This window comes from Rousettus aegyptiacus, unplaced genomic scaffold (assembly GCF_014176215.1).
Source record: "Rousettus aegyptiacus isolate mRouAeg1 unplaced genomic scaffold, mRouAeg1.p scaffold_m13_p_6, whole genome shotgun sequence".
NCBI classification, from domain to species: domain Eukaryota; kingdom Metazoa; phylum Chordata; class Mammalia; order Chiroptera; family Pteropodidae; genus Rousettus; species Rousettus aegyptiacus.
This window is the reverse complement of record NW_023416309.1, coordinates 73859588-73878646: the sequence shown is the minus strand read 5'-3', so window position 1 is coordinate 73878646 and position 19059 is coordinate 73859588. Positions and strand designations below refer to the sequence as shown.

The window sequence follows — 19059 nt, the reverse complement described above, 5'->3', positions numbered from 1 at the left end:
TTGGTGAGACTTCAGTGAGGCAAGGCTTAAAAAGGACCACATCAACTCCAGGCATGTGGTAGGGACTGTACAAATGGAGTTCACTTCCGTTTCATTCCCTCCCAATTTCTGGCCACAGGTTGTCACCCTTTCATCTCTATTTCGATCCACTCTCTACTCCAGTTGCCTGTGCTCCTCAAGTCTTGATTTGAGAGGTAGAGTCACACCAAAAGGGCAAGGGGTAATATCTATTGTTTCCCCTCTGTAGTACCCACACTTTCAGCTATCTCTGAAATTTCTGGGCCTATTGTCTGCCTTCCCAGCCCCAGCCTGGAACCTCACATCTGATTTAAAGGACTCAGCCTCTTAGGGGACTCTGTTGACAACCGCTAGATCTGCCCTAGGGTTGCAGTGGCCCTGAGTGGCCAGAATCTGCTTCCCGGCTGAATAATGTCAACCAGGACGAGAAGCCAACGTGGAAGGAGACAGGGAGTCAGATAACAGGTTTTCTTGCAACTGTAGAAATGTAAATTAGACATTCGGGAGATCTAATATGTGTAATCTTTTCCCAAGGAAGAAATCCCTGTGTGGACATTGGGAGGAGTGGGGTGGTGACTGACGGAGCCCTGGGAAGATCCTGAAACCACTGGGAGGGTGCGTGAACTAAAGAAGCTGTGACTTTTGCCACTGATACCACACAAACCTCTTCTTGTCTATGCACAAGGTAGGCCTTTTCCTTTCAGTGGCCTTTCTTCTGAACAGAGTTCCTCTTGTCTGCCTCGAATTGTCTCTGCCCCTACCTACATTTCAATGTCATTTCCTTTGCAAAGACTTCTCCCTGCCTCTCCCCTATCTTCAAAGCGTTTTAAGTAGTAGATGGCTTCTCTTCCTAAGGGTTCCTTCCCTCTATCTTATTCAGACAAATAGCTTTTTCCAGCTTTATCCATCTCTTTCTCAAGCTCTGTTCATATCTCTCTTTCTTGATTCATAACCAAGAATCTCTTGCAATGGGACAGATCCTAGTTTGAAATATGTTTGTTTTAAACTATGTTTGTTTTAATACCTAGTTTAAAAAGTGTGGGGGCAGAGTCTGGCCTGGAGAAAAGTCACAACTGAGGAAGCCTACCAGAGATAAGGGCAAGGCCTTAGGCATCTGGTTGACTGGCTGCCTAGGAGAGGCATCCTGATTTATGGGTTAGGAACTTACCCCTCGTGGACCCAGGAATCTGAGAGATGTTCCAGGACAGTGGCCAGTGAGAGCTGAGAGAAGTGAGCAGCAAGTTGGGGTAAGACCAGAGACTGAGCTCCGTAATACATAAAGCTTGACTGTTCTTAAGTGGTTTGTGTTTCTGGATTCATTTTCCTGTTGTCCTTGAAGAAAGCTGATTTGTTCCCTGATTACACAGCACCTAGGGTTAAAGCTTTCTGAGTGCTTACAGAAATGTTACAGACCTGAAAAAGTTTATTAAGTCCAAAATACAAAAAGGAAACTATAAAAATCTAAACTAATGAATGTTTAAATATTTAAATAAATGTCTGCAAAATATAATCTTAGTCAATCAACTTCTTTGTTAAATTTCATGTTCCCGAAATTTCATTACATTCGAAACAATTTGCAAGTTAATTTTTCTCACTTCCCAGAATTTCCTATATATTCAAGATAACTGCCAAGAAATCAGAACCAATCAATGATAGATTTGATGAGTTTCTTGTTGATAGTTCTAAAACAAAAAATCTTTTCAAAAATCTTAGCAAAAATATTACATTTAGTGTGAAATATGAGTGTATTTTAATACTCTCAAAATTAAAAGTAATATAGCATGGTGGTAGGAACACTGACCCTGGATTCGAATTCTAGCTTTGCCACTTATCGGCTTTATGACTTAAAACAAATTACTTAATCTATTTGTGCAACGGTTCCCTTATCCATAAAACATGAGGATACAATAGCACCTACTTCTGAGGAAAAAAAAGATTATGATGATGATGCTAGCACTTTGTTACTATCAGCACAACTTCTTAGAGTTGTTATGAGGATTAAATGAGTTAATATTTGTTAAGTGTTTAGGACAATTCCTATCAAGAAGTAAGCACTATATAAGGGTTTCTTTGTCTAAATAAATAAACAAACAGAAGAGCTTTTGATCCCTGAGTGTTTGCTTACATGTTTAAGTGTTCACCTGGGCTAGTGAACCTAAGAAGAGTATTGAGCCACGAGAGGACATATGTACACTTGGGCTTTCAGGATGGAGGCAGAGCAAAAAGGGCTCCAAGAGAGTTACTGTCTAGTTTTTGGGCTTCTCCTGCCTGAACTAACTCATGGAGTTTCCAGTTTGGTTTTATTAAGCAAGCTATCCAGTTTGGTTTTTATTAAGGAAGCTATCTTCCTAACTCCTCCCAAATCTAATTGCCTATTTTGGCGCTGACTTGCTGGACTCTTGAATAGCCTCTGGCTCTGCTGACCATCGTACATATATCTCCTTGACTCTACCTGTTACCCCTCCACTCTCTGAGGGTCGCTCTCACTTTCATCTTTGTCTTTGGGTTATGGGTCCAACATTCCATGATGCCATTCAGTATTGAGAATGGTGATGAGAAGTGGCAGTGCCTTGGTCAGTGGATGGCAGTTTATAGTAATATCGGTTCCAGAAAGAAAGGAAAATCATGGTGGTGGCACATCACAAGCCCTTTGGGAATGTAGAAACAGAGTATGCTATAAATAAAAAACCATGTCTATTAGTTATAATGCTGCTGGCTGCAAGTAACAACTTGGCTTGAACAATAACAAAGTATATTATCTCATATATCAATAAAACTAGAGGTAGGAAGACCCAACAACATCATCAAAAAATCAGTTTCTTCCTGTGTTTACAGTCCATCACCTCAGTGTGTTAGCTTTTTTCCTCTGAAGGTTGCATCATGGCTGTAGCAGTTTCAGATATGTCATTCAGGTATAACAATGCAGCAGATAATGAGCACATCTCTTTCAGTGTGTTCCCCTTAGCAGTAAGGAAATCTTTGCCTACGGCCCCCAGGAGATAGCCCTTCACCCATGGCCTGATTTATACCCTGTGTCCACAACTAGCCACTGACAAAAAGTATACTCTCATCGGGGCCTACGTCTGGGACTGGGCTGGAGCCAAACTCACCTGAAGCATATGACTGTATGGAATAGGATGGATTCCTAAACACCATTTAAGGTTAGTAAGGAAGGAGAAAAAAGAATCAGTGTTGCATAGGACACCAAGAGTTTTTGGTTAAGTCATCTACAAACTCACCGTTGGTGCCTGAAGGGACTTGGAGAGGTTGGAAAACCAAAGATTACTTGGAAGGAGCCCATTCTTGGCACTTTGGTGGGGACTTCTTATTTGTTACTATTAATGTGATTTGTTCCCTCTGATTTTTACCACAAATTTTTTCTTCTACCACACATAAATACAAGGAACAGGAAGAAAAACCTACACTTTGTGTAAAGGACCGGGCATAATGTCTGTCAGGAAGTGAGCATCAATATAACAGCAATAAATAACTTCATTTCTCTCTTCCACAGTTTAGATGACCAAACCCACATCCTAATTGGTTTCCTTGCCTCCAGCTGGTCCCAGCAATCCATCCTCTTCATTGCAGCAGAGTGATTTTTTTTTTTCAAAATACAAATCTGATCTATCCACAAAGGCTTCCTACTGCCCTTAAAAGGCCTAGAGCGCGCGCTCTCTCTCTCTCTCTCTCTGTTTCTCTCTTCTCTCTCTCTCTCTCTCTCTCTCTCTCTCTCTCTCTCTCTCTCTCTCTCTCATCCTCGGTTCAGCCCTCTAGAAAGGTAAATGACGGAAGCGTGAATAGGCATGGCATGGCTAAAATCTGGGTGTAGCATCACACCAGTGAAATCTGAGGAGGGACTGGATGCACTTGAGCAGCCATTTTCTAATTTTAAAAAATCTAAAATATAAATATAAGGAGACTTCTTAAATTTAATAAAGGCTGTTTCTCAAAAAAGGCAAATATCCTAAAGAGAAAGTTATTAAATCTATTTCATTAAGAAGCAAGTATACCCATTACCACCATTATTGCCCAACGATGCCCAGAGGTTCTAGCAAGTATAAAAAGGGAAGTACATATTGGTAGGAATGAATACCTAGAAGACACAAGAGGCTCTAGCATAAAAAATTATCAGAATTAATTTAAAAAAAATGGCAAGGTGACTAGATACAAGATATATAAATGTAGAATAGTAGCTTTAAGTTCTTTTTCTAGCAATAAGAAAGCTAAACTCCCACTATAAAATACCTAAAAGTGCTAGATTAAAAAAATATATTTTTAAATTAGTGGCTTAACTAGAAAGAAAGTAAGAAGATTCTTATAGCTAAAGCTTGAATCCAGAGATGTAAGCAAAGGCTAAAGCAGATAGCCACCTGAAGAGCTACATGGAGTTTCAAACTGAATGCCTATGTAGCAAGCAATGAAGGCTTGCGCCCACATGAAGTGGGAGTTAGAGTGTGATGGCAGCCTCAAGAAGGACCACAAAAAGGACAAGAAGGACACTGGTCTTCCAGAGAAGAAAAGGGGATTCTCATAAAAATTTATAACCACAGCCTGCCTTTAAAAGCAGCATCAGGGCACAAATACACACATCGTTTGAGGTCTAAGAAATGTATGGCTAAGTGATATATTTAAAGTAGTTTCAGCTTGGAAGGACCTCAGGCACCTGGCAGAAGCAAATACAAATCCTCTCTGGAAGACTATACCACCAGACCAGACCAGAAAGAATTTTGCGAGACAAAGTTTCAAAAACTAAGAGCATAGTATAAAAATAAAATCACAAAACACAAAAGAAAATGGGATATTAGGAATGAGAGTCAGCAGAAATAGCAAAGAGCAGAATAAAACTGTGTGGAGTTTAGATGTTGAAATTATTAGGAAAATACAAAAGAATTATATCTAGTAGGTAGAAGGGAATTAAAAAAAAATTAATAAATAAAAAAAAAGAAACTACTAAAAGAACTAGAGAGTTTTCCAGTGAAGTGTGCCCACGGCTGCTGCCACCATTTCAGGCTCATTAGTGAGACTGAGACCTGAGTTGGTTTGCTGCTCACTGGGTGCTGGGGCTGGTGAGGTTGGTGTGGCTGCTAGGCTGCTGGGGTTTGTGGGGCTGGTGGTGCTGGTGGGGATGCACATGCCAACAGTGTCTCGGAACACTGGTGTGGAGATGAACATGGTGGGCAACTTCTACTTGGAAGAGCATAGTAGCTGGGTTGAGTCCTGCAGAAATACAAACAGAAAATCAGAAATTTGATTAACTTCCTACTTTATTGGAATTGTACAAAATGTACCATTTGGACGCTACAATGTTGACAGAACAAGCTTCCAGGGCCAGGCAAGGAATCGAGGCGATTCTCAGGCAGAAAGAACCAAAGGATGTGTCACCCAACTCCTCTTTGACTTTAATAAGTATGATGTAGATCTTGCCTTTAAGAAAGAAGACCCTCTGAGAATCCAGGAAAAACCTGAAGAGCAGTGGTGGAATGAGGATAGCAAAGGCAAGAGGGAGTTAGTTCCCGTCCTTTATGTTGAGAACAGACCTACCACCATCTCAGGATTGGCTCTGATTGATGGTCAGTGAACTGGTAAAGATCTCAGGATTAATATGCATGGTCAGATGGTAATGGAATGTAATGTAAACAAGGTTACTTCCCATTCACTCATGTCTATCTGCTGGATCAACAAAACCCAATAAGGACTTCAGCAGAACATAGCTCAACAAACAGTTTTGCTGACAAAAGGGAACAAACTGTTTTTTAGCTTTTTGCATCTGCCACCTATACAATTTCTTACAGATGTCTAAGGCGATCTAGTTTATATAAGCATTCTGTTCTTTATGATCCTTTAGGACAGAATTATTTTATCTCTAGTTGCAGTTCACCATGGTCAAGGTATGAAACCGGAGAGTTTATGTGTTAATTTTTGAATTGGCTAATTTTATATAGTAGTGGCTATGCCTGTGTGTGTAGAAGGGATGGTGTTTTGCCCCTTATTCTCAAATCAACCGGTGGAAAACAGATGGTGTCATGAGGGTTGTGCACTTCTTATCCTGATTTATTTAATGATTTTCTTTCTCATTCTAAATCCATTCTATCAAATGACGATAAGACTGTTCCCATACACCCCCACAAAGTAATCGTGCACCACGTGAATAATACACAATGGGATTGCTTTTTCACTTATAAAACATGATCAGCTATGACTCACTCTGACATTTCAAATTCTAATAATTCTGGGGGCATGACTAGATGCATTTGTCTTCCTTTCTAGCCAATGATTCACATAGTTTTCTTCAGATTCTGTTCAGATTCTTCTCCTTTCCCCCCTAAACTGCAAGTAGATTAACTCTAAAAGAAAGATATTTTGGATTTCATTAACCAATGCTACCACAAAAAAAAATTAGTTAATTTTTTTAAAGTGTATATTTTTATTCCAGATGAGAAGCAGGATGCAGAGCCCTGTACTCAGTGCATAGCGTTAAGCCAGTATTGGGTCCACTAAACACCCAGCTCTCTGCATTCCCCCAGGTGGTCACAGAACATTCACACTGCTATAGCATTTAAATAGACTCCATACTCTTGGCTTTCCTTTCATAGTAGTGAGACAGCTGACACTGCCCCAAACATCATATCTTCAACAAGGAAACATCCACAGCAAGAAGACAACAGGAGGGTTCCTTATTTAGACATCTTTTATTTTTCATGAGGGATGAAAATCTGTCGCAGAAGCTCCAGCAGGTGTCATTGGCCAATATTGAGTCACATGTCTACCCCTAAATCCATACCAACAAAAGAGAGTTGATGTTCTCTAATAGGTTTGAATCAATCATAATTCGGGGCTTGGTAGTGAAGGGGTTAAGGAGCCACCCTGGACTGGTCGCTACCCCAGACCTGCATAGGAAGGAGTCAAAAATGACCACAGAGAGCATTGGCCAAAGAGCAGAGAACGACAGTCTGCAGTGAGAAAGAGGAATAAAGCCAATGGAGAAGAAAATAAAAAGACTCTTAAGGTTTCAGCTCCCCTTTCCAGTCTATCTCAAGGCTTGAGCCACTCGCTTGCCTATGAATCACCTATTGGTTTCCTAGGGCTGCCTTAACAGAATTCCACAAAAACAACAGAAATGTATTGTCTCACAGTTCTGGAAGCTAGAAGTCTGAAATCAAGAGGCTATGCTCTATCTGAAACCTGCAGGGGAGAATCCTTCCTTGCATCTTTCTAGCTTCTGGTGGTTTCTGGGCAATTCTTGATATTTCTTGGTTTGCAGCTGTAGCACTCCAGTTTCTGCCTCCATGATCACATCGCTTTGCCCTCCGTGTGTTTCTGTCTCCTCTCCTTTTATGTGGACACAAGTCATATTGGAATAAAGGCCCACCCTGCTTTAATTTGACCTCAACTGCATTTGCAACAACTCTGTTTCCAAAGAAGGTTACATTCACACGTACTGCTGGGGGTTAGGACTTTGCATATATTTTTAGAGAGACACAAACCAACCCACGGCAGGTTGTATAAGACACCCTTGTAAAAGGAATGAATGATTCAAAAAAGGTCCTTTTGCATTACCTAAATCCTGATATTTCCTGTAGTTTATAACCAAAGAGTTCTTCTAACACGGGACTCTAAAAGGGGTTCAGACTCGTCTGAACAAACAAGTGTCACACCATCCCTTTCTCCATCTCGCCTCCCTCCTTACTTAAGACTCTTGGTTTCCAGAAGTGACTTAGAAAACTGTATATGATCACCCAAGAGCCATTTTATCTCCTTTGAAACAAAGTCATTTTTCAGAAAAGGGCCTGCTATAATTTTGAATAAGCGAGTATATTTTTTTTTGCATAATTTTTTCTTTGCATAATTAGAGAGCCAGCATGAAAAGTTTCCTAAAATTAAGAAACAGTTTTCTTTTAAAATGTATTCTTGCCAGACGGAAGAAAATTCAGGGTAGTAGTGGTCATTTTAATTTGTGAAAATGTAGCTTTTATTTATTTTTTGTGTGTTTTATTTTTTTCTTTTTATTATTATTATTTTTAAATTAAGTTTATTGGGGTAACATTGGTTACTATAATTACATAATTTTCAGGTGTACATTATAACTTGACATCTGTATATTCTTTTGTGTGTTTACCACTCAAAGTCCAGTGTCCTTCAGCTACCATATATCTGATCCCCCTTACCCACTTCATTCTCCCTCTACGCCCCTATTTTTGACCCTCTTTACCCCATCTACCTGCCTCCTCTTCCCTCACCCTCTCTACCCTCTGGTAACCACTAGTCAGCAGTCCATGTCCATGAGTGAAAATGTAGCCTTTAAATAACACTTTTTTGTTCAATTTGCAGACATCCTGATGTGCCAGAGTAGTTATACTTCATCCTAGTCCATCCCCCCTTTCTGGATATTGATATATTAATATTCAAAACCTGTCACCAATTGCACACCCTTATCTAACCCAGCCCACCCCTAACATTCAGAGCTGTGACAGCCTCCCTTTTGTGGTACTTGTGACACTGCCACACCCAACCAAGCTGGGATTGCTTGATTTGGTCTTTGTTGTAAGAGTGACAATTACAGTGTGACCTCAACTCACTCATTCCAAACTTGGAGAGCTTGTGCAAGTTGGTAAAAATTTCTAATTAGATATTCGTAATGTCATTTTTTGTTTATTTTTAATTAGAAATACACTTTATATGGTTTAGAAAATCTAAGAGTGCAGAAAAATATTACATGAAAAGTATACAATAATAATATTTAGCAGATAAAGTCTTCAGAATCAAACCTCAGTGTAACCACTTCCTGCCCACCGCTCAGGCACAGTGATTGCCCTCCATACTCTCTGCCCTGAGTTGGGGGCAGATATGCACATAAGCCAAGAAAAAAGATTCAACTGGATATCTGAATAGATTTTCAAAATCCATAACAGGAGCAACATTCTCAAAGCCAAGGTGATTCTAGATTTGTAACAGTCAGTTGGTAGAGGAGAGAAAAGACTTCAAATTCCAAAAGTTTGACTTTCAATATCAACAGCCAAAATCATAGGAAGGAACAAAACCAGGACCCCAGAGACACAGTCCAGTGGAGACATGACACCAGAAACCCTTCAGGTATATAGGGAGAGACACCATATTTTAGAGCAGGGCTGTCCTCAAACTCTGACAATTTGAACCTATGGGCTTCACACTTCAGGGGGCCTTCATTGACCATCCTCCAGCTCTATTCTTTCCCATGGAAAGAGGAATCTACATGCTCACTCTGGGCCATACCTGCCCTTCTGGATCACCCTGTGGATACCTGGGAGCCCAGATCACCTGCCCCAAACACCCTGAGCCTGTATCAGAGAGGGGCTAGTGTGCATCAACTCCCTGGGCCTGTTCTCTTGGGTTGGCTGTGCTGCTAGTGTATGCATCCTGATCTCCCACACAACAGCCATGGCCAGCAGTTGGGAGGTGAGTGGAATGTGGACTGTGGGCTGGAGGTGTCCTCATGTGTGTTCCCAGGTTCCTCAAGGGACAGGACTAAACCAGGAGGGGAGCAAGTGACAGGTGGGCTCAAGAAGACCTAGCTCAGGCCCCCAAAACTTTTAGGGATGGGCCTATCCCTAGGGGTTTTCTGCTTGTCTTCTTATCTTTTCTAAACTTTTGTTTATTCTCACTCTCTGAGCACTCGAGGTCTTCTTACTTCATTGACATTCTTGGGCCAAAGTGGTCTCAGAGGCTGAGATGGAAGCTGAGATAAGATGAAGGCAGAGAGGGGCTGGCCTGGGCAGGTGTTAGGGTCCTTTTGAAGGAGCCTGGGATGGGTGCTGGAAATGGATCAAGAGCTGGTTCTGAGATAGTAAATGAGGTCAGGTGGAGACTGAGTCTGGTGTTGAGATTAGGAATGGGGCTGGGACTGGGGCTGAAGTTGGAATTAAGATGGGGGTAAGAACAAGTCTGGTGTTTGAGGCTGAAAGTGAGATTGGGTCTTAGGCTAAAATTGTGGGAAGGGCTCATGTTGGGTCTGGGACTGAGTTTGGGGTGGAGGTTGGGGTGGGGCCAGGTTGGAGCCTCATTTGGGACTGAGCTTGAATTCAATGATGAGTTTAGAGCTAAAGTTAGGACTGAAGTTGGGGTTGGGGTTTGGGTTCAGGCTGGGGCTGAGCCTGAAGCTGGAGTTAGAGCTGCGATTGTGCTGATTTGGTTTTAACTGGTCTAGAAGTCAGTGGAGACAGAGTCTCAATCTATCTCCTCCAATTAGGGATTCAATCTGTGATGTATACTTCTATTTATTTTCCCCTATAACACAAAGTCACTCTCCCCTACTTTTTCTGATATTCTCCCTCCCTCACCAGTCCAGTTACCTGCAGAAAGTTGGAGAAGATGATTTCTGGTTTCCTCAGGCAATACGGGTACCAGGGTCAGGAAATTCTGAATGGAGGGCCATAAGGTCGAGAGACTGAATCCTTCTTATCTGTGTGTGAAGGGGCCCAGCACTCTGTACCCTGAGATTTCCTAGCCCCCAGCTATGGACAGTAAATCAGAAGGGGGTTGGAACACAGACAAAGGCTTATGCGGCAGTTGGGGATAATTCACATAGATCACCCCTCCTCCAGGATGTGTTTCTTTTCCTTTCCCCTTCTTTCCAGCTCCCTGACTTCCTCATTTTTACAATTTGAGTGGGAGAGAAGGACCAGAAAGGGCTAAGGGTGAAGTTTGTTGTTCTACCACATCTTTTTTCACTTCCTGCCTCTAAATTCCCCCAGAATTGTTGGTCTTCAAATATTTTTCGCTTGAGTCCAGAAGAACCCATTTCTCTTCTCTTATCCAATGCAGACCTGGGCTCCTAGAATCTGAACTCCTGATCCAGCTTCATCAGGTTGGCTCAGCTCTAGCCTTCTCTCCACTCAGAAGCAAAAGTCAAACAAGGACTCAAGACCATGGGAAGGAAAAGAGAGGGTGATGGAGAAGAGGATTTCCTGGCTGCTCCAGGAGAGGAGGAGCCAGGGACAGGAGCAAATTTGTATTGAACATCAAATCTGTGATGGGGATTGTGCCAAAAACTTGCCATGTATTAACCATTCAATTCCTACAAGAACCTCGGGAAGCATTTTGGATGATGAACTGAGACTCGTTAAATGATATGTTTGAAATCTCATAAGAGAGAGAGAGCCAGGATTCAAACTCAGTACTGCCCAACACCCTGGTCTGTACTCTCTGCACATGCATTCTTTTCAAAAAAGACATTTATTTCCCACCAATGAACCCCGTAAATCCTACTAATATGGCTTCATTGAGTCCATGCACACATGATGAGGGAACTTGAGTGCCTTGGAAGGTGGAGAAGGAAAGCCAATATATTATAGCTTTTATCTTATATATAAATGGGGTCATCTTCTGTACCTTACCTTTTTAAAATTAATAATATAGCATAAACTTCTTTCTATATCAGAGAGAAAGATATATTCCACTCATTTTAGAATCTGTTTAGTGTCTTATTCATTCTCTCTTAGGCAGGGAAATGACTGTTGTGTTCAGGAGACAGCAAGGATGTTGGTTTGGCTGGAGTGGACTGAGCAGAGGGAAAGGAGTAGTAGATAAGTTTGGGGGGTCAAGGGGCGTGGAGTGACTGGGTCTTGAAGGACACTGGAAAGGATTTGCCTTTACTGTTAGTTCAACAGGAAGATTTTGGAAAGTTTTGACATGGGAATCACAAGATGAGGTTAACAGGATCATTCTGCCTGCTGAGTTGTGACTTGTAGAAAGACAGCAAGGAGGAAAGCATGAAGACCTTGAGGTGAGATGCAATAATAATTTGGCCAGGGTAATAGAAGTGGAGTATGAAAAGCATTTACAGTCTGGATGTGTTTTAAAGGTAGACCTGTCATGATTTGCTGATGGGTTGGATGAGGGGTTTGAGAGAATGACAGAGTCAAAGATAATTACAGGTTTTGTGCTTGAGAAACTAAAAGGATGGAGTCTCGGTTAATTATATGGAGAAGATTGTGAGAGAAGCTGGTTCTATGGGTGGGATGAGGAGATAAGTTTTGTTTTGGACATGCTGAGTTTGAAAAGCCTGTTGACTTCCTAATAGGAGTTTTTTTTTCCTGTGTCCTTTGGTAAACATTTATAATTTCTTCAAAAAGGTTTTGTCAGTCCCAGCAAGATACAGATGGCAACACAAAAGGATTTAACTGGAAAGAGTTTAATGAAGGGATATTTTCAGAGTGTGAGCAGAAATGAGAACAAAAGTGAATGAAGCCCCCTGTAACTGGGAGCAGCAATAAGCCCACATCTAGGGGGAAAGCAGAGGCAGGAACATGATAGTGGAGCCCTGAGAGGTTTTGGAGCATGGAAGAGGGCCACTTGCCAGGAGCATTAGAAGGCAGTTCCACCAGAGCCATAACAACTAGAAGAGAGCAGGAAAAGCAATATATAACCATCTCTTTTCCTGTCTTCTGAACTACTTAACAGTGCCTTCAATCGGAAGGACCCAAAAGATGTCATATGACAAGGGTGTTGTGATGATGCAGTCCATAGCACTCAGCTTCCTAGAGCACAGCAGGGCAGAAAAGAATGGAGAATGTGTCTGGAAGGAGACTAAAAGAATAACCAGTGCTGTCCCTTACTTTTGCCATTCAGCATTCATTGTTGGTCTTCACTTGGCTGCAGAAATCCATGTCCCCAACGACAGGAGTAAACACAAGTGATTTATGTCTCATCGAGTGATAATGATATTCGGTCATTCTTTCAGCTGGAACCTAAATGTAGTATTAGGCTCGACAAAGACATTTCCTATAAGTGAGCAAGGGAAGAGGAAGAATAAATTAACATGAAATACAATTCTACTCTTTTTCAGTAGCTGGTCATGAGGCATAAAATGATATACATAGCTTCTTTCTTCCACTCACTTTTCCATGATCCCTTTATCTCTGCTAGAACCTCAGTTTATAAGATTGTTTTTCATTTGGTGGACTAAACAAACTTTCATTCTCACAAAACACAAGCCCTTAGGGTTCCTGTCTTGTCTCAGTTGCCACTATTTGCCACTGACCATTATTACCAGTCATAGAAGTACTAAAGCCACTCCAGCAACTCTTCTGGGTTTCCAATATAGTCCTCTTTGTCCCCATGATGTAATGGCCTTTCATTTCCCCTTGGTCATTGGGATCAACCTCTTCCACCAGAAAAAGAACCCTCTTCTCTACCTGTTGTTGGTTCAGTGGCACAAGGAACCAAAAATGAACAGGAGTGATTCTTAGGTGGGAGTTTAATAGAACAATGATTGTTTTCCATGTGAGAACATTCATTCCTTGCCACTAAGATCTTCAAACCCACTGAGCCCACGATTGTGAGACAGAAAACAAAAATCTGTAAATGAAATATTAGGTAAATTAGTAAGAGGACACATGCCCACCTTCATACTTTGGTTCCCAGTCTTGTGCACTATCTCCCTGAGAAATATGGCATCATATATTGTATAAGGAATAGGCTGTATCCTGTAGAACAGCACCCCCAACCTTGTAAGGTATTGTCTCCCACCTGGTGCTATAATAGCACCTTCAAAAAACTCTCCTACCACTCAGTCAAGCTATCTATTTGAGTGTTATTCACATGGCAATACCACAGATATCAGTCCATTGTTCCTTCATTATGAACTCAGTTCCTTAGTTGGAGGTGATAGCATGAGGGATAACATGGTATATATACATCCATGAATGGAGATGCTGGCAGAAGCATAATGGGAAAGGAAGTCATATCCATATTCAGAATATGTGCTTATTTTTCTGAGGGTATATTGCTGCTCCCTTCATGATGCAAGGGGTCCAATGTAATTAACCTGCCATGGTAAATGACACCAAATCAAGGCTCAGTGTTGGTCTCTGCTTTGGGCAAGTTGGGTTCTCAGCAATAGCAACAGCCATGTCATCCTTGGAAAAGAAAATCTATGTTATTGAGCTAATATATACCTTCCATCTCTGCTGCCATGGTAACTTTCTACATGAGTCAATTGAGTAAGCACCAGGGAAAGTTGACTGGCATTCACGAAGCAGATCATATGATCTACCTGGTTATTGAGAGCCTCTTCATCTGTAGATGTCCTTTGGTGAGCATTTACATGGGATACAAATATCTTCACCCTATATGTTCCTTCTGAGTTGTTCAGCCATATATCTCTTCCCCCAAAAAACTTGTCAACAATTTTCCAATCTTATTTTCCCCAAGGCTTTGACCAGCTAGTGAATTCATTAAACCACTATCCCCTCCCACCTAAAATGGACAACCAAATATATTGCCCAAGCATCTGCCTATTGAAAGAATTCCCTTCATCATTACCTTTAGGGGCATCCCCTAAGTAAGGCTATACAGCAGCAGCCATATACTTGTGCATAGTTGCTAGCATAACTTGAAAAGCCATCTTCAAATCCCGTTAACTAATTATATGGAACTCCCTATGAGGTCCTAGATGTGAACTGAAGAAACTGCAGCAAAGCATTAGGAACAGGTACAATGGAAGTGTGAGCCACCTATCAAAGCAATGGTGCCCCCTGGACTCATCTTGTATGTATGAAACATTTGTATTTTATAATTTATTGCAACCTGTGTTTAATTCTATGATTTTGATCATCACATAAAACCTAGATCATGATGGGGATTTAAAGTTTAGTGGTTAGGTTTTGAATCTCTACTAAGCTCTAGGAGCAAGCCCAGGAGCTGCTTTTCAAATAGAAAATAGTGGTAAACAAAAAAGGGCACTATTTTATTTCGAAGTCCTACGGGTCTACCCTGTGATTTCCATACTGGCATTTGCCAGAGGCTCAGTATAGTCCCCTTACTTGCCATAGATATTTCCAATAATATTGGGTCTGCTCAGTTGTAAGGCCTAAATAGTAGAAAGTCTTACCCTTCGATCTGAATCTGATACAAAGCCTTTTCTTTTTCTAGGCCTATTGTAACACTGGTAGCCTTATAGGTCATTCCGTGGTTCAGAGCAACAAATCCACATGTGCTATATATTTTCTTAAAAATTCAAGGACATTCGAAGCATCCAGCCTCTTTCCTCTTGATGGGCAGTGCAGGTGTGGCAACTTGGCCCTAACTTTTGAAGGGCAGCTTGATATACCCAAGACCACTGCAATGTTAACAGAGTTTATTCACCTCCTCTAGGGTGCATGTGTCTTACAAACACATCAAGAGTGCTTGCTCCTTCCTCCTCATCTAATCAAAGTAGTATGATGTTATCAATATAACATATTACCATGATATTTTGTGCAACAGCAAGGCAATAAAAGTTTTAGATGCCCTCTGGACTAGATTGTGATAGAGAAGAGTGAGTGGGCATAGAACTGACAGTGGAGTGGACATTATGATAGAGAATAGTAGCATTGACATAAGTAAGACAGTGAATGTGCACTGCTGTGCTTGCCCCATGAAGGCAAATTGTTTCTCATTATCTTTGTGGGTATAAGTTTAAAAGAAAGTATTTGATAAGTTGATACTGAATATTAGGTGCCAGTGAATATGCTGAATTGTTTCGGTAAAGATAATTCATCTTGAACCTTATTTATTTACAATTGTATCACAACCTAATTCAGTCTTATAATGCTCAATGGACAAAATTTTCCTAGACTTTGGTAGACTAATACTATATGGCTCTAGATTTGTGAACCACAGTACAGGAGGCTTATTTATATTCATTAGTACTTCATGCTGTACCTATATAAACAAATCAGGAAAAATGCCAGCCTTTTTTGGTAATAAAGAAAAATGTTTTGAGATTGTTACCACAAGGGGGACTTTTTAGAAAAAATATCCAAAACTTAGAGATAGGTAAAACAATGAATGCATGTCTATAATTGCCATATTCGAATCTTGTTTAACAGACTCACATAAGGATTATTTAACTCTTTAGAGAAATATGCTTTTGTTTGAATTATATGTAAAACTGATTAGTGTATGTTAAGACTCTATAGAAAAGCTTATATAAAAGGTAATGATTCTTGTCCAATAGCAATGCAAATGAATTCTCTCTGGTAGGAAAAATTACTCAAAGATTATAGGTTTATTGTCTTGCAAGGCAAGTAAGTATTGCCTCTAATTTAGGAATCTTATTCTAGCAATCTTTTTTTCTATTCCTATCAATATTTCTTTCTATCTTATATTCCTCTTTATTAGCTTTATCATCCTAGTGACTCCCTCATTAATGAATTAAATAAATTTTAACTGACTTTAAATATATAATGTATAAGTTTAAAAATATAGCACATGCAGGAAAATATAAAGTAAAATGTTTTGACATAATTTTCTCTAGTTGTAATTGACAGTTTAACATGCAAGAAGGTAGCATTTTAAAAAAAAAACAACACTTCTAGAACAGAAGAATTTGTCAATGTGGCTGGATATAAGATCATTATAAAAATATTAGTTATTTTACACCAAGTTTCTCAGTGTATGGACCATGAACTCCTCAAGATCCCTGAGAGCTTGCCAGGGGTCCGCAAGGTCAAAATTACCTTCACAATAATACTAATCATTCAAAATTCTTCCTATGGTTCTTGTAGGAACTGAATGGTTAATGTACAGCAAGTGTCTGGCACAATCCCCATCACAGATTTAATGCTCAGTAAAAGTTTGCTCCTATCCACTACTCCTCCCATCCCATTTCAGCCAGGAATACTCTCCTTCACTCTCTTCCCTTCTTGTGAGTAGGGTGGGGAGAGCTAGGCCAGAAATGTGGGAAATTGATGGCTGAGGCCCCAAAAGAATCTCAGATGACAGGAACATGGGTCGTAATTGAGCAAGAGCAGATATGCTCTGGACCCGGATATGCAATGGTGGAGATACCAACATCTGGAAAATTCAGATGCAAGATGTGAAAGAGGATGTGGGGCAGAGAAAAAAACAGACTGCACCTCTTGTCCCTGCTGGTCCAGCTCCCTTCTCCCAAATGGTAAAAATGAGGAAGTCAGGAAAGCTCAAAAGAAGCGGAAGGGAGGAGGCACATCCTAGAAGAGGAGAGCAAAGCTGGTCCCATATATAACTCCCCCAGTCATGCAATTTCTGTCTGTGTTCCAATTATTGACTGCCCACGGTTGAGGAAATGGGAGATTCTAGATTATAGACTCCTGGGCTTTCAAACAGGAAGACCAGCAGAATTCTGGTCACTTATTTGACTCCTCCCTCATTCACCTCTACCCAAACTACAAGATTTAGTTTTTTCCAACTCTGCTCATTGCTGCACAGCAAACCCAAGGATCACAGCCTCCGGACTTTCCACAGGTAATGGGGCTGGGGATATAGGTGAGACCAAGGGGACACGGAGCAAGAGAAAGCATGGAGAGGGGACCATGGGTCTCAGGTGGAATTGAATGGGAAGAGATATAAAAAGGCAGCTTGGAGATTTAATAACTGAGAGTACTGATCCCAATCCTAGCAGGAGATGCGTGCTCCATTCCAGGCCCAATGTTAGACCCAGTCCTAGCAATACATTTGGCTCCAACTTAACCTCTACCTCCATTCCCATACTCAACCTAACTCCAACACAAAGCTCAATCCTGACCCCACTTCCAACCTCAGCTGCAAACACAGGCCCATTATTTCTAGCCCTAACCTCCAGATCATTCTCAGCCAGAACTTCAATTCTTACCTCAACTCTGGCCCTGACCTCAGCTCCAACCTAGTCCCAGCCTCTCCTGTGCCCCAACTCTAGCTCCAGTCTGTCTCTGGCCCTGCCTTCATTTCATCTTTCACAGCCTCAGTGTTGATCCAAGTATGTCAATGAAGTATGAAGACCTCCAGTCCTTGGAGAGTGAGAAGAAGAGCCAGGGATTTAGAAATGGTAAGAGGAAAAGAGAATGGTGTCTCCCAAAATACCCTCTTAATGATTTCTGCTGTCATATCATGTCTGTACCTCTGCCATGTGTACTGGTGGGCCCCACCCCCTTGCCTCTGAGGGGGGTCAGGCCCTAGCCCCTAGAGTTCCATTATGAAGAGGATTCAAGGTCCTCAGAAAGACAGGGATTGGGGGGGGGGGACCATAGTGGGCCTGGCTACCTATACCCTGGGGGAGGCATAAGCATTTGCACTGGGGGAAATGAATAATTGAGTTTGGAAGGGAAACATTTTCTAACTTGACAACAGAGATGAGCATGAGCCTGCTGAAGGCCTGGTTTCCCCGTTTGTTCTGTGTTCTCCTGCCCACCCCCCCAGACCTGATGATAGGACCTTAAATATCATCATTGTCCCTCATCAGTGTGTCCTTGTGTGTGAGGGTCTTATGTAACTGAGAACTTGTGCTGGTCCATGAAGGCGCAGAGGCCTGGGCATCTCTTGCCCCACAATCCTCTATGTCCAGCCTCTCCTCAGCTTTACCTAAAACAGCCTTCACCCCTGACCTGTGAATAGGTCCCTGTGGCCCTATTCTCCTCCCTTGTCTCTCTCATGTCCTGCACTTCTTTGTCCTGATGCCTTCTCCTCTTACAGGGGTGCCTCTTTCCCAGCCCTTGCTGCAGCATCTCTGCTCTGGACTCCGTCCGCATCTGCTCTCCATGGGCCTCAGCCTCCTCTTGCTGGTTGGCATCTGTGTGATTGCATCCCAAAGTGAGAGTCACAGGGTGGGCAGGGATGGGGGCAATAGCGGGGTACAGTGATGGGGGCACCAATGGCAATCACGAAGAATAAAAATGGCTCCTGGCTCTGTCACTTATCCATGGGTGATATAGCCAAATTACTTAACCTCTCTAAGCCTTAGTTTCCTCATCTGAGATTTTGGATAACAATAGCATCTGTCCCTTTGGTTTGGGTCGCTGTGAGGACCCAGCGAGACAATGCACGCCTAGTGTCCTGCTCAGTACTGGTCCAGAGAGAGCTGGATAAATCTCAGCACTGATTGTCCCATCCACCTGATCAGATTCCAAGTTTCAGAGGGACCTGGTGACCCTGAGAACAACTTTCAGCAATGTTACTGCAAATACTGTGGCTGAGGTCCAGGCACTGCACTCTCAGGGTGAGCCCCACTGGAAAGGGCTCTGGATTGGGGTGAGGTGTGGTGGAGGAGGGGGTGGGAGCTGACTCCCCAGC

At 41.8% G+C, this 19059-nt stretch overlaps 1 protein-coding gene across 2 annotated transcripts in view; it reads left to right on the top strand.

Moving 5' to 3' along the window:
* Positions 1–19059, top strand: part of LOC107509506 (C-type lectin domain family 10 member A) — a 28755-nt gene that overhangs the window by 7288 nt on the left and 2408 nt on the right. For both annotated transcript variants that reach the window (XM_036223220.1, XM_016142075.2), the window contains 3 exons: positions 17733–17818; positions 18463–18579; positions 18890–18985. In XM_036223220.1, the coding sequence (XP_036079113.1) occupies positions 17733–17818; positions 18463–18579; positions 18890–18985 (299 nt within the window). The remainder of the gene's footprint in view (positions 1–17732; positions 17819–18462; positions 18580–18889; positions 18986–19059) is intronic.